This window comes from Phalacrocorax carbo, chromosome 1 (assembly GCF_963921805.1).
Source record: "Phalacrocorax carbo chromosome 1, bPhaCar2.1, whole genome shotgun sequence".
NCBI classification, from domain to species: domain Eukaryota; kingdom Metazoa; phylum Chordata; class Aves; order Suliformes; family Phalacrocoracidae; genus Phalacrocorax; species Phalacrocorax carbo.
Window position 1 is genome coordinate 55,813,787 of NC_087513.1, and position 23,069 is coordinate 55,836,855.

Below are 23,069 nucleotides of genomic sequence, written 5' to 3' on the forward strand. Positions count from 1 at the left end.
CCTGCAGCATCGTTAGAACCCCGTAATTCTGAGCTGTTATTCCTGGTGCATTGCCCTAATTAAAAGGGAGCCTAGAATGCTTTAGGTTCACATAGTAACTGAGGTCCATCTGCTCAGACAAGGAGCATACTGAATGCCGGCTGTGGAGCGGCAGTGCTCGGATGTGCCATCAGCTAGACCTGGCAGAAACAGTTTGCAGAACACCTCAGCCACTCGTAGAGGTGGGAATTCAGGTGAAGCAAGTTAGAGCCTTAACAGCTGGAGAGGCTTCCGCACACAGGCTGTTCTGAGGTAGTGCCTGGGGGGCATAAAACAGCCCAGCAGCCTCTGTGCTCATCACCCTCCCTGCCCCCCTGCTCCCCGTCACAGCCTCAGAGCTCCCAGGAGTGCAGCAACACCATAGCTGCATGGCTTTATGTGCTGATCTAAGGCAATACACCTCAACATCAGCCTCCCACTGTGGAGAAGGCAAGCTGTGCTTGAGGAAACTGGTTTATTGCACCACAATGCTGGGGAAGCGCATAAACCACTTGCTCCTTGCACATTTGTCATGGCTGTGGTAGTGTCACTGTGGCCCTGGCCAGGCATGTAGGTGGGAAGGCGGTGATGGTCGTGAGCATAGCCTGCAGTAGGTTAATGTCACGGCATAAACAGTGCAAGGCAGTTGTGAGGGTTTTGTTGGTTTTTTTTTTTACCATGTGTTTTTGTGCACAGCAATAATTTGCAGACTAAGAAGTGGGCAGGTCCCATCTCCTGTCTCCAAGAAGCTCTTTCCCACCTTCTCCCAGCTACAGTCACAAGGGAAGCAGGGGCTGAAGAGCAGGATTATGAATATAACAACATGAGGCAGAAGAGATGGTCACATTCTTTATTTTCATTTTATTTCTTTAGCCATCAGTAAAGTGAATGGGCAGAAAATAACCAACTGAGCAGACAAACCCACCTTAGCTGGTTATTTCCAAATATAAATAACTGGGACCACTGAAATTGAGCCAAAATAGAAAAAGGGAGCTGGGGAATTTAAAAGACAAAAGTAAGCCTAGCTGCACTCCCTTTTCATAGTGTCAGTGAAGAGGAAGTACCATAACAAAAAGGAAGCTATGGTTACATTTGATCAGACATTTATTCCAACAGTAGGCATGGAATTGCACTTTCATGAAAATGCCAAAGCTGACTCGAGTCCAGTGCACTGGGGGCATTGTGCGCACTTAGCTTGATTTCTGCTGCAGCTCCTTCATTCTGTTCAGGGCACTGCCGGCTTGAAACCACTCTATCTGTGACTCGTTGAAGGTGTGGTTCAGCATGATTGTTTCTTGGCTCCCATTGGGATGCTTGATGATGCATTTCAGAGGCTAAAGGAAGAAGACAGCTTTTATTTCCTCCCTTCTCTTTCAAGGGAGCAAGTTAACTTAAGCTTCTCACAGGAAAGACTCCTACATGTTTTTAAAGGGTTGAAAATGAAAAATTACAGCTCAGAGAGATCTTAACCTAGAAGTGCAGCTGCAGTTCCTTCTAGGGAGCACTCATGATTAAGGCACCTAGTCCAGGAATTCAGAATATTATACAAGAGCTTCTCGTAACCGTTCAGAATAATGCGATCTGATTCTCACTTGCTCTCCAGCCCCCCAGACCTCTGGCACAAAGCATCTCATCTGGCTGGCAGCCTGCGCTGCCCCTGGGTGCCTGTGCCGCTTCAGGCCCCGAGCACACGGCTCAACGCCGCTCCCAGTCAGCGGCACATCCCTGCCCCGCAAGTGCAGCGCGAGGCACCCAGACAGTTATACCTTTCCAGGTGCAAAGTCTGCCAGCCCCACAATGCTCAGCTTGTCCACAGGATGAATCTTGTTGTAGTCTGCTGGATCAGCGAAAGTGAGAGGCAGCAGACCTTGCTTCTTCAGGTTGGTTTCTGTGGAGAACAAACCACCACACATGCTTGTAACAACACACTGCAGGGGATCAGGATTACCTTCTGGCTGCCTAGCGCTTCTCAGAGTAGTGCTCTAGCAACAATTACTATCTTTGTAGCAAAATCAGCATGTCCACTGTTTGTGGCATTATTTAACTAGATACGTAACAGGACTCCTGAGGAGAGGAACCATGCAGGTAAGTGCTGAGCCCTGGAGCAAGGTGAACACGACTTCCACCCAAACCAAATACATCCTGTTTACAGAGATCACAGGGGAAGGGCGACTCACCGTGGATCCTGGCAAAGCTCTTGGTGATGATGACCCTGCCCCCCAAGTGACGTGGCTCCAATGCTGCATGCTCCCGGCTTGATCCCTCACCATAGTTCTCATCCCCGATAACTGCCCATTTGACGCCCATTTTCTGTGACAAGAGAAATGGATTCACATTTCCGCAGTCGCTCGAGCAAGGAATCGAACAACAAATATCCACCCACACATCTGATTTCAGTGCTAGACTGCTGACATTGCTGTGCCATGACACCTCCTCCCAGGAGGCTCCCTTTGGTCCCGAGGAAGGACAGAAACAGAGGAATGAAGGGCTTCACAGCAGTTAGGGACTGCCATCCTTCGCTAATGAGGGATCCAGAGCAAATCCTTGCTGCCACCTTTCCTTCATGGTCCTGCGCCAGAGCAACGTTCACAGCAGCCATGATCCCTGCTCTGCTTCTGGAAGCGACACAGGAAACTAACTTCTGTCTACTGGAAAAACCAATCTGAGACCACTGCCAAGCTGTCCAGAGGGTGAAAGATGGCATTTCTTGAGAGTCTAGGCCAAGTTTTAAAGAATGAAGGGGACAAGATTAGAATTTATTTAAACAATAGATTAGTCACAGGTGAAATACCCCAGAGGTGAGATTTAGTTGCAGTCTGATGACACACATGCCTTGTAAGCTGTGTGGTGCCTATAGGAGTTCTTCCCCTTTCATCTATGATTTCTGGCCCCCTCTGCATCACAAGATCCTCCTCCCTCTTACCCATAGCAGGCAGGGAGAGAATCTCCTACAGGAACTGCCACCATCGGAATAAGTCCCAAGAAAAAGCCTCAAGGCTGAGCAAATTCACAGCTGCTGTTACTTGAGAGCAGGAGGGTGAGATCCTCAGCCTTGGCACAGACTGCCCCAAGTGTAAACATCGTCTTAAAATAGATGCATCGGGGGAAAGTCTCACCTTGTAGTAACGGGCTGTGTCTGGGACTGGCCCAAATTCCTGGGTTAAAGCATTCCTCACAGAGTTGGCTTTGCCATTTTCAATGTTGATGGCGCCAATGAGCAGGTTGTTGGAGATGTTATCCAGGTGGCCACGGAATTTGAGCCACGGTCCAGCTGCAGAAATATGGTCAGTGGTGCATTTCCCTTTTACCTAAAAGGTGGTAGAAGAATGTCTTAGGATGTATCAGTGACTTGACCCTTCCTCAGCACTTTTTATGCTGAAGGATCCTCACATCTCTTTTCAAGGGCATGAACCCAAGAGAATTGCGCCTGTTACAGAATCAAGACGCTCTAAGGCAGAACACAATGGTCATTCTGCAGGCGTTGGGTAAGAACAATCCTGTTCCAAATGGTAAATTACAAAAATGAGCTTAGCCATGACGCCTCCTGACATGTCCTCACTTCCCTCAGCAGCAGGTTCTTCAGGTACAAAAAGCAATTAAGCCCTTCCTGCTACAGCTCAGCCTCCCTGCTGGGGGAGTTCAGCAAGATGCCAAGCGTTTCCTCTAAGTTTCCAATCTGCATATAAGCCTTCTCAGCTTGTAAGAACAGAATTCCCAACCGGAGATAACGGCCTTCCAACTGCTAAGTCCCAAAGTGCTCGCAAAGGAACTGCCCATGTCAAAAACTCAAGCGCAGCTCAGTAGGGCCTTGGGAGTACCTGCTACTCTCTGCCACCGAGAATCAGTGATGTTCCTGAAGGTCAGTTCCTAAGGGATTGCATTTCAGAACCCATCACTGTATTAACTGAAGTTTTCATCCTGTTAACTCACCACAGGCAGTGAGGAAAAACCCATGTCTTCACTAAGAGACTGAAATGTAAGGTTTAACTATTGTGAAGTAATTTCTCTTTCTATAAAATGGGAAGAGAACGCACATACTGATGGCTGAGAAGTTCCTAACAACCTCATTTCAGACAAAATGCATCTTAGAACAGTCAGGTATTAGAGACGCTAATTAAAGAACCCATCCACCTTTCTGCTGCAGGTTATAACTGGGACAAATTCTGCAGAGTGCATGGTACGGGTAGGATCGTATTACATGGTATGACAAGCTTCATTTTTCATGGTATTAGCTAACCACTAGTCCAAAGGAGAAAAGTCTCTTTGGTATAATAGAATAAGTATTAGAAGGAAACACCTGGAAGGAAGATTCTTGCTTCACTTTCCATGCCAATGAGGTTGCAGGGGAGGGAATCACAGATAGCTCAAAGGCACATCCAAAACTTCTAGGAATTGATGTGCAAACCCCTGTTTGAGCCATCCTGCCACAGCTGGTGTTCCCCTACTTCACTCCTGACCTTGATGAGGATCAGCATGTCTTCTAGATCCTTGCCGTCCCACTTATCGAAGGGCTCAAGAAGCTGGAGGCGCTGGCTGGTGGGGCTCACATCCACATGCTGCCCGCTGCCATCCTTGGGAGGGTACTGGTAGGTGTCCTGGCCTGGGTCAAACTCCTTCCAAAGAAGAAAGGAAAGTCATCAGCCTCAGCCATCCCCAACAGCACACGAAGACAACGAGCCAACACAGGCAACTGCACCCATTCTAGCTTTCACACTAAGGAAGAGGTCAGTGCATCACAGTTCCCTCACTACATATAAAACACTACTAGTGACAGGCCTTCCCTCCCTCCGTCTCCAGAGTGAGCTGTTACCAGCTTGGGCAGCTCATCCGCGTCAGGTGCTTCTAGTTTAAACTTCTTCCCATCTGCTCCTGTCAGGTAATCTGTCTCAGGGTTAAATTTTAGAGTGCCAGCAATGGACAGGGCTGTGACAATCTGAAAGAAAAGATGACAAATTTAAAGGTATATTCTACCCCCGTCTCTTCATTCGCAAGTCCTACGCCTAAAAGCCAGCAGCCAAGCTACACTGGGTATTGTCTGCAGGCAGAGAAATCAGCTCCCAAGTCACCCTGAACTATCACACAGCCCCCGTCTGGCTGTTTCTTACCTCCGGAGAGGTCACAAATGCATGAGTCTCTGGGTTGGCATCATTGCGACCTGTGAAATTCCGGTTGTAGGATGTAACTATTGTGTTTTTCTCTCCTTTCTTGATGTCCTTCCTGTGAAAGAAACAAACATGCTCATCAAGTCCAAAGGGAATATTGCTTCTAGATGTCTCGCTGCTAAAATCCCCCAGCTTGGTTTTGGTACCAATCACTATCTTTTGGAAACAGGAATCGGTGCCTGGACACGTTTTCCTCCCTTAAGCACAAACTCAAAAGCAAGGACAGTGCAAAACCAAGTCAGACACTGATTCCTGGAGTAGTTTTCACAGCCCATGTTGTGCACCGTTGAACTGTCTAAACTATAATCAACTAAGTACATTGCCTTTGGACATCCCATCATTAGCAATGACAAAGACGCATGACAATGTCTCCCATTGTTTCTACAGGGAATTTGCCTCCCAGCCACTTCCAATGACTGAGGCTGGACCAATTCACTTTTCCTACTTTAAAAGGACCATAAAAACTCCTGTCCACCCTCTCACAGATAAAGAAAACTCTCTCCCTGTTTTTTGCCTACTATAGGCAGCCTCAGCTCCATTCACCTAAAGGCTCAACCTACATCTGCAGTCTTTCATTTCTCCTCCTCTATACCAGCTACTAGAAAGAAAATTAACTCTATCCCAGCCAAAACCAGGACAAGTGCACATCAGACAGCTATTGCCAATGGGTTTTTATGCATGTTTTTAATTCCCAGTGTGTTATATTTACAATCAGATTTGGCTTCACAGAGCACTTCAGGAACTGAAAGATACAAAGGTAGCATGAGGTCGGCCTTCCACTTTACCTGTCCCACTGGCCAATGCATGGCCCACAAGCGTTGGCAAGAACCAGCCCTCCAACATCTCGCAGGATCTGTGCCTGGGGGCAGAGAACAACTTTGTTACTAGTAGAAAGTCTGGAATAAGTTTCTGGGGTTGCTCTTTCAGGGGAAGAGGACACCTGTCTTCTAACAGAAAGCATCAAGCCTGAGAAAATTCCCCTCCTTTTTCCAGTTGGTAGTTCTGAGTCACTTTTTATAAATACATGGGGTTTGATCCCATTATAGCTGTAAGTTAACACCAGGGAAGCGCACAGGGTGACTTGCCATGATATTCCCATTCTCTACCTACTTCAAACTAAGCAATCCAGCTACTCACAGATAATTAAGGGCAGTGGCTGGTCTCATTAAGATCCTATACACTTCCTATCTGTGTAAGGAGAGAATTGGTGAAACTGCAGGTAAGCATGTGGGCCTGCTCAGTCCATTCAGGAAATGATTCAATTAAGAGGGCAGCTGTGAAGAAGTGTGGCTGTCAGCTTGTTGGAGGAGGCATTAAGCATTGGCTGGACATACCGACATGTAGACTGATATAGTTGGTCCTCAAGCTGTGACAGCATCTTGTATTTACAAATGTTAGAACTAATTAAAACATAATTTTCTGCTTCCCAGAGACAAGGGGAGAAAGTAGGCAGTAGTTCCTCTTCAGAGACACTTCATTTTAATCAAACATGAGTTTTGCCGTAAGTTTAGTTTAGAATAGGAACTTCCTTCCCACAGACAAAGGGCCTGCTCACATCCTAAACTGTTCTTAAAGGAAAAAACTGGATGGCAGGTGGGTGCTAGCCCTTCAGCAGCCATGGCCATCCACAGAATCCCAGAAGCAAAAGGCATCCCTTGCTATGCATACTGTAATCCCCTTGGGGTGCCAGGTCCCAATAACTGTCTCAGCTCTGTCCAGTTCCAATCCCATTCTTATACGCCCATGTACCACAGATATCAGGTTGAAACACTGCCACAGTGACAGCAGGACCCACAGGCATAGTAACACAAGACTGGTTGCTACATCAGTAATTGCACCTCTAGCAATAAGTGAAGACAAAGTTTAAGAGGTTTCTATTAGTTACCTCTGGACTCTTGAGTACTGTCTGGAAGAGAGTTTTAACACTTACTGTTTGGAAGCGTAAAGAGCAGTCATACTCACATAACCGTCTCTTTCAATGGTGGCACGAATCTGTTCTGAGCCTGGTGTGATTGTGAACTGAGATTTGCACTTCAATCCATGCTTTAGTGCCTGTTTTGCCACTGCTGCAGAGCGTCCCATGTCCTCATAGCTGGAGTTGGTGCAGCTGCCAATCAAGCCTGTGGTGTTTGACAGAGGCAGGGAGGTGGTTACTGCAGCCCCCCATTCTAGTAATCTTCTCCGTGACTCATCTCTCAGCAAAAAAAAAAAGGGACAGCCATGTTTTCTGCTGTCAAGGAATCTGAAACGGTTTCAGGCACTAAGACTGCCAAGCCTCCCAGCAAGATACTGCGGTCACAAGCAATCCCTCGTCCAGCTTTGGAAGTTGCACATTCAGAGCGTACTACCTAGTCACTAGTCTGGTTATTGTTTTACAAGATCAGAGTGTTGCCTGCTTGCACTTTGGTTAAGCAAATTACCACAGAGGTATTGTTCCATGAAGACAGAAAAGGCTTCAAATCAAGATGGCAAGAAACAGAGGTAATGATGAAAAGAAAGCATCCTTTGTTACAGTACAAAGACCACATGAGGACATACTATACTGTCCTGACAGCATTCTGGAGTTAACTAGCAAAACATACATTGTCTTTCAGTTACAGCTGCTCTTGATCCTACTTGTAACACTATCAAATAATAAATTTCCCACCTGGGATGTGGCCTTTACAAGATATTTGCATTCTTTTCATCCTCTCAGTGAGCAGCACTTGAGAAGCCAGCTGACAGGTTGCCATTCCACAAGTGAGTAAGTAAGTATCCAAGCCTGCTCTTTAGGACAGCAAGTACAAACTTTACTATGGCCTGAGAGCAAAACAGGCAACTGCTGGGAGGACTGACAATCCTGCTCCTGGCTCCTGACAGATCTTTGCAACACACAAATCCATGCAACAGACTTTTAACAAAGGTGCTCTTCAACAGGTAAAGTTCCTGTCAAGCCAATCATTCAAAAGTTTCCAAGAAGGAATAAAACCCCTTGTCTGCCTCTTGAGATTAAAATCCCTCCAACTATCCCAGATCTCATCCCACACACCTGGGCCCTACTCTTCCCAGAAAATTCATTTGGCCATGAAGAGAAGACACTGCAGAAAAGTCAAAGAATGTACAGCAGGAATTAAAGGATTGGATCCCAAGCTGCATGAACAACCGCTTATCCCATGACAGCAACATTTATGCCACAAGGATGAAGGCAGAGGAAAGAGCAAATGCTACCCACCAACTCTGATATCAACAGGCCAGCCCTCCTTTTCTGCCACAGCACCAATATCTGACACAGGGTGCGCCAGGTCTGGTGTGAAAGGTCCATTGATATGCGGTTTCAGCTTTAAGAAACAGTGACAAAGTCAGAAATTACAGTAGCCAAGAAAAAACCCCAAACACAGCAGCAAATCAATTCCCTTCATAGCTCTATCTGGAAGCTGTTTAAACAGGATTCTCATATACGAACATCAGAGTACAAGCTGTCAGTGAAGCAGACTTGAGTGTTTGCTCTGGCACAGCACCAGGGGTGTCGTGTCAAACTCCCAATTTGGTCCTCATTCACACAAAGCAGAGTCACATCACAACGTCCAAGATGGCAAGCAGGAAGGAAGCCTTACCTCACTGAGGTTGATTTCTATCACCTGGTCATATTGACAACCAGAATCCGGTACCAAGTGTTGCTGGAATTCATCTGCCAATGCGGCTATGTCTGGAATAAGAAAGAAGGGAGATCTGAAAAGTGTAGCAAATATGAGGGAAAAGAAAAAGCTTGGAACAGCTGATGCTGCTCCCAGAATGCACCTTCACTTGAACCCACACTTCTACCCACTTCAACCCCCAAACCGTCTTACCAGCTCGCCCAGTCTTGCCCAAGTATTTCTTCATCCGTGCGTTGTAAGGGAAGACCGATGTGGTAGCTCCGATTTCAGCCCCCATGTTACAGATTGTTGCCATTCCTAGAGGAGTGGGAGAAGAGACCACAGGGTCAGTGAGAAAGTTCAAGGTCACCCAATTCTCCAAAAGTCAGTCCATGGAAAAGACAGCAAAGCCAAGAGAGATCGGGGCATTAGCCACAGAAACCCAATTCCACAGCAGTGAGTACACAGTGACTACATAATGGCTGCCTCAGCCCTTAACGTTTCTGATCAATACGGTGCCTGCAACCAGACTTTTCTGCAAGAAGGGATGACAGGAAACCCCATCTGCACTGAGCACCGAATATATTTACAGCAGTGAGCAGTGTTTCTGCTACCTGCAATGAGTGCCCTATCCCTCCATCTCATTTATCTTTATTGGAAGAGCCAGAAATTTGTGAGAAATTCAATGGGTTGAATAAAAAACTTCCAGTGATGGAACACAACAAGAAAAAAAAAAAAAGACATTTGCTCATGGCACTGGGATCACCCATGCCTTTCAAGGACACAGCAATGAAGCTGTAGAAGCTGCTGTTTTACATTTAACAAGCTAGAAGCAGATATCACAGTTCAAGCTCCTCTGATTTTAGAGAAGAAAAATCCCAAAGTGTTCTCAGTTTGTAAAACCAAATATTCCAAGTTGTAGCCCAGCCCAGCCGTGCAAATGGAGAGGAGAAGCCCACTTTGAAGGCTGCACTTCAGGCCAAAGGAAGGGACATTACAGACAACCCACAGCGAGGCAGTCACGGCACCAAGCCTGACAAATCACTTGGACAACACCCTCAGACACATGGTGTGAATTTCGGGGTTGTCCTGTGCAGGGCCAGGAGTTGGACTCCATGATCCTTGCAGGTCCCTTCCAACTCAGGACATTCTATGGTTCTAACTGCAATTTTTGCCAGTTCAGATTCAGCACCCAAGACCCACAATTAGCTAGCCTAAGACTGCATGATATAAACTGCTGCCTTCTGGTCTCCCCTCTGCCCTGCTTTTCTAAAAAGCTTTTTCTTTAGCTGCTGTCACACATGTACCCCCTTCAACCTGTTTCTTTCCTCTATCCACAACCCATTTTAGGCTGAAATGAAACTGTCATCCTTTATCTCTGACATCTCCACCCTCTAAGCATACACCAGAATATACCTCCGCTCTTACTCTTATCCTGATGCATCGTCTTACCGGATTCTTCACAATTAACCATTCAGCTTTCTCAAAGTCACAAGAAGATTTAATGGAGAGAGGTCACTTCTTCACTGAGACCGAGTGCTATCTTGTTACGCCACTCTCATCCACTCTCCTGGTTTGCCATGGACTAATCATCCAGCCAAGCTAAGGGAGAACATTTAGCACCTCCTGCCTGATTCCCCTCCCAGCCTCCACAGACAACTCAACACTCAGCTCCAACAATAATGCACTCCAGATACAAGATTCGTGTTGTCTTACCAGTGCAAGAGATTGAATCAACACCAGGCCCATGGTATTCGATGATGGCGCCTGTTCCACCCTTGACAGTGAGGATGCCAGCCACTTTCAGGATCACATCTTTAGGAGAACTCCAGCCTGAAAGCTTGCCAGTCAGTTTTACACCAATAACCTGAGCAACATTAATGGAAAAAAATTAAAAATACTGACACCACTCCCTTTCAGCAGCCAAAACAATTCCTCAGAATTTTTCCAAAGAATCTGGGTGGTCACAATACCAAAAAGGAGAAAACCCTGAAGTATCAGAACATGTGCACAAGGGCTGAAACAACTGGCAGGGCCAACTGAAGGCAGATCACACTATTCACCTATTGCTCTCAGCCCCTGAATAAAAAGGCTGGAAATGGAAACTCACAGCTGCCAATGAATCATAGACCAGCTGTTTAAGCCAGTGTGTGGTTACAAACAAGACTGTAATGGTATATAGTGCCTTATATCTTAGTGTCTGAAAAATCAACATTTCTTACATATCCTACATCTCACCCTTCACATCAGATTAGTATTCCTTTTGCTCCTACCTTTGGGCATTTGAGCTCCCAAGGGATTCCTGCCATGACATCTACAGCATCAGCTCCACCCACACCAATGCAGATTCCTCCCAAGCCACCTCCGTTGGGGGTGTGTGAATCTGTGCCGATCAGCATAACCCCAGGGTAGGCGTAGTTCTCCAGAATGATCTGAAAATAAAAATGGATTGTTTGCCTGCTTGTCGGGAAAGGAGGGGGAAGAGCAAGAAAGAAGAGAAGAACAAGAATTTAGATTAGTTTGTATTTGCAGATTTCAGTAGCAAGAAAGTAACTGAATTTGTCCCGTCTTGTAAATTTGCTTGTGTTTCAAACTCCTTGTGGAGGATGTAATGACAAAACAAGGTACCAAGTCTCAGCCCAAGGACCCTTGCTCACCCCAGGATGGTAAGAAAGCTTTAGAGTTATCTCCATTTGTTCACTGGAAGACCCTTTCCTTCCAGTATAGCCTGTTGCTAAGGTGCCACCTTTGTTAGGGCTCAAGGGTCTGTTCCTTAGTCCCTAAACCCTTGATCAACTGCTGAGCAAGCCAGCTCACCTATCCAATGCTAGTGAGACCTTTTGTAAACTTTATGCTCCCACAGCAGTAGAATACCAGCAGGCTCCTCCAATCCATACTGCCAGCCACATAGAAGAATCCCTCACAAACACACCAAGAGGCTGCCCTTCTCTTACTGCTGCTACTGATCCCACACAAGACTCTTCAACTACTAGCAAAGCCACAAAACATTTCTTTAATGAAAAATGATGAGCCTTCAATGGTAGCAAACAGTAGAGAACTCAAGCTAATGAACTTCTCACTGCGTATGTGCCATACCAACATTATGGACAGCCTTCCTGGGAAGCGCAGAACTCACAGCATGTGCATTACAAAACACCTGGTCAGAACTAAGGTGGTCCTTTATTGAGAAGGCCAAGGTTTTGCCACTAGTACTTCTAGCTTTATTTGCTGGTAGTTCATATTAACGCACTTGTGTGAGAAAGGTCTCTTCCAAGGACTCACTTTGCCAGAGTTGGTATCTGAAGCTATACAACACGACCAACTTTCTCCAGCCAGAGGAAGACAGCCACAGGAAAACTGGTAACCATGGCACAGAGCTATGTTGCCACTTGACAGATGTTACAAGTGGTTTCTGAGCACAAATGTCCTGAGGTTTTCCCACAACCTTTTGGAGAGTTCACCTGTTCTACTTCCTTTCTCTGTTGCATCACACCAAGTTAAAGTAACCTTAATAACTCATTTTGTAGCTAAGAAAACAGAGACTGCACCTGGTCACAAGTTCCCTGCTGACAGGATGTCATCCATTCTGCCCTCCACTCCTTTTGCTTCACGCTGCACTGCAATTTTTACTGCCTGTGACTCAGAGGAACAATGAAAAATGTCTATTGGACCCAGAAAGTAAATCAACCAAGAGCAAGTTAGGAAAATTCTGCCAGAGTTCTTGGTTTTAAAAACCAAAAAGCCTCATTAAGTGGTAAGTTATCTTAGGACAGTCATATTCTTTTAAGGTGCAAGTGCTACAACAAGGGAATCTCATACTTGGAAACCGTTGGAAACGATTTTGCATTTTATTCAGTTCACATAGCAACTTGTTTTATGTTGCCATTCTCGAGTACTTAAAGTAAGCTGCTCTGTATGGTGTCCTTATATACTCTCCTGGTTTTTAATGGAACCGAATGCATACAAAATAACCCTAAAAAAAGTATGCTCCCAAAGCTGCTTTCCTTGCCACCAAAAGCAATTCACATTAGCCCTATGTAGCCAGCTTCATGGCATCACCTTACTGTCCCAATTGTACCAAGAGGAGCCAGCCCACAAGCAGTTAAGAAATTTCAAGCTCCTGTGATTCATGTGGCATGCTATTGGCACTACCTAATCACGCATCAGGTTACAGTTTGACCAAAGGAACCTTTAAGAAAAAACCACTGTTGTCAAGATAACAGAGAGAGGAGGCAAGAAACCTCACCCACCTCAAGGAAATCAAGTTTTTTCCCCTAAGCTGGTGAAGTTCTCTAAGGGTTTGCACTTGAGCTCTCTCTTCACCATAACGTAAAAGAGCCACTGCGTGTTCAAAGATTGCAAACACTCACACGCACTTTACCTGGTGAATGATTCCTGACCCAGGTTTCCAGAATCCCACGCCGTACTTGGCACCAGCCGTTGCAAGAAAGTTGTACACCTCCTGGTTTATGTCCTAGTCACACAGGAAAATGCATAGTATTAGTAACATATTTTGTTCTTCCATACATCAAGAGCTCATTCAGACACATTTCCTCTCCTCCTGTGCCTATCCATAGTTTGCTCCACAGTTTTGTAGCAGCTAGACAGAGTTGCACATCGCGCTCTTAAAACCAAAAGGGATCATGACTGTTTGCCAGTCATTTTTAACAGGCCATTAATTTCATCCAACTTGTAGCTCTATTAAAGCATCTTTTTTAGTTTCCAATTCTAAACAGCATGAGGGAAATAGCACAATTAAGGGAAAACCTGGCCAATAAGGTATTTAAAAACGTTCTACTCATTTCTTGTGTTCTCAGGGGTTTTTTTTAACCTGTTTCCCTCTCTTCTTCTAGCCCCTCCTTCCTTCTCTACCAGCTGTTCCTTTTGCTTTACAGATGCTTTGCAGACATTTCAAACCCTTTAGGTAAGCCTTTCGGCTTTATTTTTACAGATTAAGAAATGGAACTGGAAATTGCTTGCTGCCAGGGGAGTCGGTGGGTGTTATTTCTCATTCTACCAAGTCCCCTGTTTAAGACTTACACAATGCCGCCTTTCCTGCTGCACTACAACCGTCGCTGGTGGAGGTCACACTGTGAAAATTGCTTGTGAAAATAACCACCATTGCCAAGGAACTATGACACTATTATGTCCTGATAGTTCTTGGCAGAGGAGTGGCAGAGCAGATAAGAAACTCTCTCCTCCTAGTGCTTATCTTAGAGACTGTTCTCAAGCAGCTACGCTTCAGAATAAAGAGAAAGGGGAAACTGGAGATAATGGAAGAATTGTCTCAGCACACATTTACTGAAGTTTCCCATGAGGCAGCAGCAGTTCTTTAAGCCTCATTTTCCACTGGGAGTCGGGTCACTTCACTCTGTTTGTGCATCCCTCCCCCAGTAAAGCATGCTGATGTGCCAGGAGCAGATCCAAACCACTCTCTGGCCTGCCAGCATTCATTGCGTGCCAACTGGCAGCAGCAGAAGCAGAACCCAGTCAGAAGAAGGCAGGACCTTTACTTGCTCTGCTGAGAGCGGATGGCAAAGGAGAGACTCAGCTCAGGGCTGCAGCAAATAATTGCACTACAGAGAACAAATGCAGGAATAGGGGGAAGGGGAAGGCAGGAGGTGAAGGGAAGAAAAGAAACTGTCTTGTTTAGTAAGTCCCAAATTCTTAATCACACAACTTAGGACACTGAGACAAACAGATCAAGAACTCCCAAAATTCACTCCTGAGTGGTATAAGTCGCTTTACTGTGGCCTGAAGGAGGAAGCCAGAAGCAGTTACTTCAACATCAGGAATTTCTGATAATAGATACAGAATAAAAATCTTAAACTGCAGCTGAGCCCCCACAAACTGTTTACTGTTTGTAAATTTTGGTATCAATGTCCAAGGTACAATTTCTCCTGGCTCTCACGGTAGACTTGGGCTAGGTCCACCTGGAGAAACAAATTTTCCCCCACGTCCCTGCTATGCTAAGAGCACGTTCTTCCTTGGCAGATGCATTGTGGTATGTAGGACAGAGATGAATGTGTCTGTATTTAACAGAAGCCCCTACAGAGGAATAAGCAATAAAACAGTTGAGTGGGAAATTTTAAAAAGGCAGTGAATCAGCAGTTGGACAACCAATACATTGAACTTTCCCAATGAAAAACAATATCCTCCATGCTTCTGTACACATTTATACCTACCCCTGCTAGCTCTGTGAAAGCTGCATGTGCTTCAGCTAGTGCTCTTCAGCTAATCACTAGCAAATTGTTTGGGAAACCAAAGTAGTTATTTGCTCCCACCTCACAGGATACACTAGTGCAATGCAAGACATGTTCAGGAAGTTATTCACACTGCCATACTGCAGCATAAAGAGCGTAATTATCTAGAGTAATCTGGCTTCCTTTTTTCCCCCCCTTTGAAATAGATTCTTCTTCTTCCCTTAGCTGAAATCTCTTCTCACTCTCCAGGACACACATATGACCTGAGCTTCCATCATTAACAGATTAAGACTAGCTTTTCCTATGTTCATGTTCTTTTAAACCATGTAATGGATGAATCTCAGCTGAAAAACTCCCAAAGATCTGTTTACTCTGTTTCTTTGCTGCATCTGTCCTATCTACAGAGCTGACCACTATAGGCAATCTGTTACAATATCTGATTCACGGCTGTCCTTCTCGGAAGGAAAAAAAATTTTAAAAACTCTTCCTTCGACTGGAAAGAGGCTTTCAAACATGCAGAATTTATGTCTCTGCAATAGTGACCTTGGCTCTTCGAAGATCCTTTTCACCACCCAGCTGGGCTTCAATGAGGTGATCACAGTGGATGGTGGAAGGCACAGCCACTTTTGGCAGGCCACTGCTGATGAACTGTAGCATTGCCATCTGAGCAGTGGCATCCTGCATGGCCACGCGGTCTGGCCGTAAGCGCAGGTATGTCTTGCCCCGCTCAATCTCCTGTTTTGCTGGGTCATCCAGGTGTCCATATACAATCTTCTCAGACAAGGTCAGGGGACGGTCAAGCCTATGGAGAAGAATTTTAGTTATCTGCATCTTGTGCATTTCAACATTTGCCTTTTTAAGCATGTAACAGAATGCCTCCCTATACCACTCAGACTGTTAAGACCTATTAACACACAGAAACCTGCATGCTCTTCTTACAGCACTAAAATATCAACTGGCAGCCAGCTAAAACAAGGGCTGAGCCCAGAAAGTTCAAAAATATATGGATTGATAGCTCTTTATGCTTTCTTTTATAATCTTCCTATAAATAAAAGGAATATTGACTCTGCCCATTTTTTGAGTCATACCTCAGGATAGCAAATGCGGAGGTGAGAGAGGTCAGACTCAGTTCACAAGTACCAGATTCCACAGCAAGCAAGTACCACTAAGCAGAGTTTCATAACCTCAGACCTTTCATCCTGCAGCTATATCAGTTGATGAACCTATTTATGTAAATGGTGAGATCTTCTGAGAAGTTACTAAGTAGATACAATGACTTTAAATGAGAGCTACCGCATTTAACAAAGGACACAAAGACTGAAGGTCATGTCATGCAAACCACTGCCGAGGTATGTGGCACATGAGTGACAACTTCACAGGCACACAAGCCTCTATCAGCAGATTCAGGTCACTATGTTTACATATACTACAAATTCCTGGCCCTCCTTTCCGTGCCTAATGCCTACAGTGGAACACAAGAGAACATTCACTGTTGAAACACAGTGCAGAGGAGCATTAGCCTATCGTGACCACTGCCCGCGCACTGCTTCCCCAGAGAGAAGCAAGGGCCAATATGAAGGCTCCGCAAAGAGGGCATTAAACAAAGAGGACAGTGCCCTTTCTAGCACCTCTTCTGCACTGGCCTGGTTCTTTGCATGTGGCAGTGCTTCATCATAACCTTTAACCCTTCCCACAGTGCCCCACCTCTACCTAGGAACACTGCAACTCATGCTTCACTACATTTGTGACTGCCACTGCTCAAAGCTGCTCCCCCTAGCAAATATTCCCTATGCCAGGGCCCCACGACATTTCTTTCCTCATCTCCTGTCACTGCAGAGCTGAATTCTGCACATTGACACCTCCCCTCTTCCCTCCTCCACTCTTACCTCTTACGGACAATGTTGATATTTTTCTCCAGCTTTTCATAATTTATGTGTTCATTAGGCTCAAAGTGGCTCATGGCCACCTTGGCCCGCTGGCACAGGACAGGAGCAACATGGTAGCGTCGTATCCCACTATTCAAGGCATGCTGGAAAAAGGAGAGTATTAGCACTGGAACGCTGCAGAGTAAATCCCTATAACATATCAATAAACAAATCGGTTTTCAGTTGTTATTCCTGTAACTTTACAGGCTGATGAATAGAAAAATTGCAAAGATTTTTAAAGGCACCCAATGAACATTTGATTGTACAATACTGCGTATTATGTTAAACAGTGAGACACCAGGTTACCCCCAACAGATAGCATTTACCAAATTATTTTACATTTCTATTTAGAGAACCAGATGCCTTACACTTCCAGTGACAAATATACTTTCAGGCAATGCTGAAATAATTCTTAAGCAAACACCAGTTTGCTATACTCCTGATGTATTACAGCCATGGTGGAGAAGAACCTACACAGTGCCCAAAGCAAGCTAACCCTAGGTTTGTATTTGCTCATTGGTACTGGGCTGATACTGAAGGGCTGTCAGGTGACACAATATGGGACTGAGTAGATACTCGTCTGTTCCACTATCAGAAACTAAGTTCCCTATGCAGGCTCTCCACATAGCTTATTGTATTCCCACAAAATGTGAGCTGCATTTCAATGCTAGCTAGAGTGACTTTGATATAAGTGCTTCATCTACAATGTTATGCAGAGCAGAAGAGAGGCAAGACGTGGAACACACATCAGCTTCACCAACCTGGCTGCACAGATCCATGTGCTATTTATCTTCACTCTCACAAAGGCATCCTCACCTTTCCCCTAAGAAAAGCCTTCCACTTGCCCTACAGGTGAGTTAACAGCAGGACAGATGAACTATACTGTCAGCGAACACATCATCAGAAAATGCCATTTAAAAAAAAAAAAAACACACAAATTTCACTGGCAGCCTCCACAGTGAAACAGTTCCCTGGAACATAGGAGAAGGGCAGGCTACGGCAAAGACACCTTTACAGCACCTGACCCAGAAGAGACAGGTCAGTGTCCAGTGTTAAAAGGCTCTCACACAGCTTTGAAAACTGAGTCAGAGGGCAGCTTCCATAAAAACTTCCAAGGATTTGGCACAGGCATTTCTTACATCCTTTGAAAGTCTCAGTCATCGACACTGCAAGTCTGGAAACAGACTGAAGACAAGAGTTCAGAGTTTTTCCTCCTCCAGTATTCCACTTCAGTCTTAATCCTTTTATTACTATTTATCCTCTACTTTAGCATTACAAGGTTTTGATAAGTACATGTTAATAAACATAGCTGTATTGCTCTAAATATCCCTTTTGTATGTACGACTGTAAATCAGCAAATATTCCTTGCGCAGAACACAATCACAGTATCAACCACCTTTTTTGCTTTATAAAAAAATGCTGTCAATTCTTTAGATCTGTTCAACCATCTTCCCCTGCCAATATTTTTCAATTTTTCTTCTTACCAGCATTGAAAACATTGACCGAAATAATCACCATCAATGAGACGTCACCTATTTTTATCCAAATCTCTTGTTTTATTGTCCTTCTGGTAACATTTGTTAGTATCTTACACAATAAAAAGCTCACGAAATCTAGGCGAGATCATAATAGCCAGCACACCAGCAATAAGGGTGTAGTTTGTTTTTTTACCAAACAGTTCTAAGCTATTAGATATATAGCTTTTAGTAAGAGCAATACAGACCTAGCAACCGCACACCATTTTCATTAAAGAAAATCTGAAGTAAGTGAACATGGTGGTACAAGAGAGGGCACTGCTCCGCCAGAAGTGCAAATGAAACCCGGTCATCAAATTTCACTGTACTGCACTTTAGTTTAGAACTTCCAGAATGTATCACAGGTGTCAGAGGTGAGACTTTTCCTTCCTCCACCAGTAAAACCAAACAAAAAACACCCCAACCCCTTAAAAAAACCCAAAACAAACCAAACACCACCCAGCTTCTCACTATTTAACATACATAAGCTGCTCTTTACCTTGTAGCCACATAACTTCTGTGTTTGTTTTGTCCTGCCTTTTTTTCCTCTCCCCACTTAAGCATTTAGCCAGCACAATTAATGCTGTGGACAATGTTGTCTTTACCTCACAAGATATCCATTATCTTGTGAAAGTATCCAACTGCTGGAGTGGCTGGAAAAAACACTGAGGTATCTCCTTGATATTAATGGAAAAATAATAATATCTTCCCCAGACCAGGTAAGGGTTGGGTGGTTGTTTTTTTTTAAATTCAGTAACTCCTTCTTCCCCAATACCCCGCAAACTAACCCTGTAGGCACAACCAATTAATGGAGTTCCTCCATGTCACCCAGTAAACTGACAGATAAATTTCTCCATAATTCACAGTACAGAAGGAGAACAGATTTGCAAATTAAAGCAATGGCACAATGGCAGAGGCTTCACAGCGTTCTAGTTTTGCCTGGGACCAAAGCTGATTATTATAAAAAGCTGAAGCAGGGCTCTCCAAAAAGAGGTGCAAAGAAACACATAAGAAAAAAATTCAGACAAAATCTTCCTGTTTGAACATAGACATCTATGTATCTTTTTAATTCATTAAATGGCTCAGTGAAATTCAGTATTTATTCAAATACTACACAAATATTCAAATGATAATTGCAGAAGTAGCAATACAAAGTAGTTGACTTCTGCTTGACCACAACTTCAGGCTACCAGAGTGGGGAGGGAGAGAAATGCGCACGTTTGCAGTGAAGGATCCCATCTGGGTGTGGAATCTGGCAACTGGAAAACTGAAGGTCTGTTTCTGTAATGGCCAGTAAGTCTGGGTAAAAATTATCACCTAGACCAATCAGTTTCAGAAGACTAGAGAATCATTTTTGTCTACATAAGACTTTTAAAAGGCATGTTTCAAAAGAGAGCTATCTTAATTTTACTGGGATCTAAATCTCATCCCACATCTCTACTCTGTTGGGAATTAATTTGATTCAATATGGTTGTTCTCATGTTGGCACCCAACAAGGCTAAGGATCCATCACCAGCAATAAGCAACAGCATACACTGCCTGGTTCAAAAGTCTGATCTCTCCTCATAAAGACACTATAGATTATTATTACTGATCACACTTGTTGATGCTTTGTGGCTGTCCTTTTCCCACTGCATCCTCAGAAATGAGGTGGCAGAAATACAAGGTGAAGGAAAAGCCACAAGCCTAACAGTTTCCAGCTTCATTCCCTCTCACTCTTCCCTGAAGTAGCAGGTGGTCTGCAGGGCTTCTGTGGTGGTTCTTTTTACTGAGTAGTGAGAAGTGAAGTGTCTTCAGACCAGGAGCCAAGGGAAATAGGCAGCCAGCAATCCATACATTTTCCTTTTTATCCAAGAACTGTTAATTTCTGGACTGATCACCCAGGACACAGCTGCAGCCAAGTGATGTCCTCTCATCTGGCATTGAAACTGTTATCCCAGCACCTGAGTGTCCTTATTCAGATTTCAGTAAAAGAAATGGCAGTAATCATTACAGGGCTCCTAAGTCTATCAGTATTTTGGTAGGTGAAAAGCTTCCTTAAAAGACACAAAAAAGCAAGCCTATTAAATGAGTCATTAGTTTTGAAATCTCCTTAAGGAAGCCAACACTTATCTTTACAGATTTTAAAAGCTCATCTCGAAAAGCCATATATCTTGCATTTACCTCACTACAGCGAATTGTCCAGATGCAAAAGAAGTCTGAATTCAGAAACTAGCTTACATTTCGGCAGCAGATATGGTAGATAAGTCCAGTAAAAAAGATCTCACGTTCAAAAGAATAGCAACTGTGCTACAATGCACTACTATCTGGGAAATCACTCCTAGAAGTCCTAGCTGAAGCCCAAAATACCATCTTCCCTCATCCTCCCAGATCTAAGAACATTGGCCAAGTTTCCAAAATTCACCATGATTCAGGCTAAAAAAAGCAGTGTGGTATAATCAAATTGTAAATGCAGTCTAATTTTCTAGACCCACCTCCAAAGAGCAACCAAAATTAGGGTTCTGAAGATCAGTTTAGCTCTAGCCAGCACTGCATTTTGCCAGCATACACAAAGCTTCCCATACACAATTTCAGTACTTACCTACAAGGCCTTCAATAAAAACCTGATACTTCAGACAGTTCAGAGTTTTACAGTACTACTCATTCAACTCAGCCAACATGGCTCAAGAAACAGGATGCCACTAGAAGCATCTCTCGGACAGGCATGAAAAAGATCTTGACCCTTTGAGGCTATTATAAGAATTGTACTTCAAATAGGACAGCCAGCCGAACCAGCCTAATTCCAATTTAATTCCCTCAGAGGTAAGCTTCCTATGCAGTTCCAATTCCAAAATAGTTCTAGGATGGGAGATGAGTAGAACTGATGCTAACAACATGTGCCGTGGTCCATGCTGGCACTATCACAGTGATTGGCAAGGTGATTCTCATATTCATTAATCTCTAGGCTGTTACATACATGCAAAAAAAAAAAAGCCTCCTAAAGAGATCACCTAGAAGCACATTCAATTACCATCAGATTTAGTCCTTCACAGGGGAAAAAGACATGTACCCTGAGCCTGATAATAGAAGCCTCCCAGAATATTAAATTCCCTATATTCCCTGTGCTAGCACAGCCTTTGTTTTATGCTATACAATATTCTTTTAGCAAATGACCACTTGTTCTCATGTGATGACACACCATAAAACGAGAACCAATTCAATACCGTAATAAAGGATTTGCCTTCACTTTATGAGTATTCATTGCTGTTCAAAGTACAAATTAAAAACCGTTTAACAATTAAGGATAAATATAGACCAAGTTAACTGAAATGGTGCTATTCTGTGACTTTTGCTCAAATAAAAAAGGCTATAATTTACTAAAACACCTATCTCTAAAGTAAGGAAGTAATATAAAACATGAATTAAGCTTCACAAAGTACTTTCAGAATACTAGAAGCCAAGTTCTTACTTCTGCTCCCTAAGAAAAGGGAGCACGTTGGCCAAGGTCACAAATGGCAAACTGAGAAGTTAAATTACCTGACTTTGTCACATGCTTTATTAAGGGGAGCAAGGCTTCCTTACCCCTGTTAGCAGCCCTAAAAAATGAAAACTGCACCCTGATTTTTCTTTCCAGGGTTTAAAATATGATGAAATCTTTGTTATTGAGTAGACATTAAACATAATAATGTCTCAAGTAAGAGAATCTCTGTGGCGAGTTCATATTATATGCAGGTATGATTTTTAGGGGTCATGATAGGCAAGACTATGACAATCACTATCACTGTCTTGAGGGAAAAAAAACAGTTTATGTGCCTGTCCACGTTGCTTTTTCAGTCTTCCTAGGCCCCGTTTATAACATAGACCCTAGCATCTTTTTCACCCAAGGGCCTCCCATTTTTATTAAAAGCAGGAATTTTGAAACGAAGCACCCAAAAGATACCGAGCCTTTACGCTCGCTGACAGAGCAAGGAGTCAGTCACCTTGTTCTGCTGCACGCCGATAAGGAAAACCAACAGAAAACGAGAGAAAGGAAAAAAAAATACATGCCCCCAGGAAAGGCTTTTTACCGCCCCGGCGAGCCCGGGGTTTGACAGCGTCCCCGGCCGACCGAGGCGGGGGAGGCGGCGGGGCCGGGCCGCCGCCCCCTTCACCTTCCGTTCACCTTGAGGGGCGGCCGGGCCCGGCGGCAAGAGGCGCCCTGCCCCGGCGCCCGGGAGGACGGACGCCATGCCGCTGCCTCCGCCACGGCCTCCCCGCTATCGCCATGGAAACGGGGCGCCGGCCCGCGCCGCACCGGGGACACGCTGACCTACAGGCGGAGGCGGGTACGGCCCGGGCCAGAGGCTGCGCGCGCCCGCCCGCCCGCCTCACCCACCCGGTAACGGCCCTTGGCCCCGCCGCGGCTCCCTTCCGCCCACCCTCCCGCCCTCCCCGCCCGGCCGCCGCCGCCGCCGCGCTCACCCGCAGCCGAGCCGCCAGGACGCAGTACGGCGCCATTTTGTTCACTGACAAAGATGAAGTCGCACCCTGATGGCGTCACGCGGTCCCCTTTCACACCTCCGGCGCGCGGGTGGGGACGCCGTGGGGCGGGGCCGCGCAGGTCCTGGCAGGGAGGTACTCTCTCCGAGGAAACATCCACCGGCCGCTACGCGGG

At 44.9% G+C, this 23,069-nt stretch overlaps 1 protein-coding gene across 1 annotated transcript; it reads right to left on the bottom strand.

The window, feature by feature from the left end:
* Window positions 1-854: 854 nt before the first annotated feature.
* ACO2 (aconitase 2) lies at window positions 855-22,981 on the bottom strand. Its single transcript, XM_064453453.1, has 18 exons — window positions 22,877-22,981; window positions 16,884-17,026; window positions 15,541-15,799; window positions 13,176-13,268; window positions 11,068-11,226; window positions 10,511-10,661; window positions 9,008-9,112; window positions 8,774-8,865; window positions 8,392-8,497; window positions 7,143-7,300; window positions 5,966-6,039; window positions 5,124-5,235; window positions 4,829-4,951; window positions 4,476-4,631; window positions 3,135-3,326; window positions 2,196-2,328; window positions 1,785-1,906; window positions 855-1,352 (listed from the first exon to the last, which is right to left on the bottom strand). The coding sequence occupies exons 1-18, from the start codon at window positions 22,910-22,912 to the stop codon at window positions 1,209-1,211; spliced, it is 2,358 nt and encodes a 785-aa protein (XP_064309523.1). The 5' UTR covers window positions 22,913-22,981; the 3' UTR covers window positions 855-1,208.
* Between the last annotated feature and the right edge of the window lie 88 nt (window positions 22,982-23,069).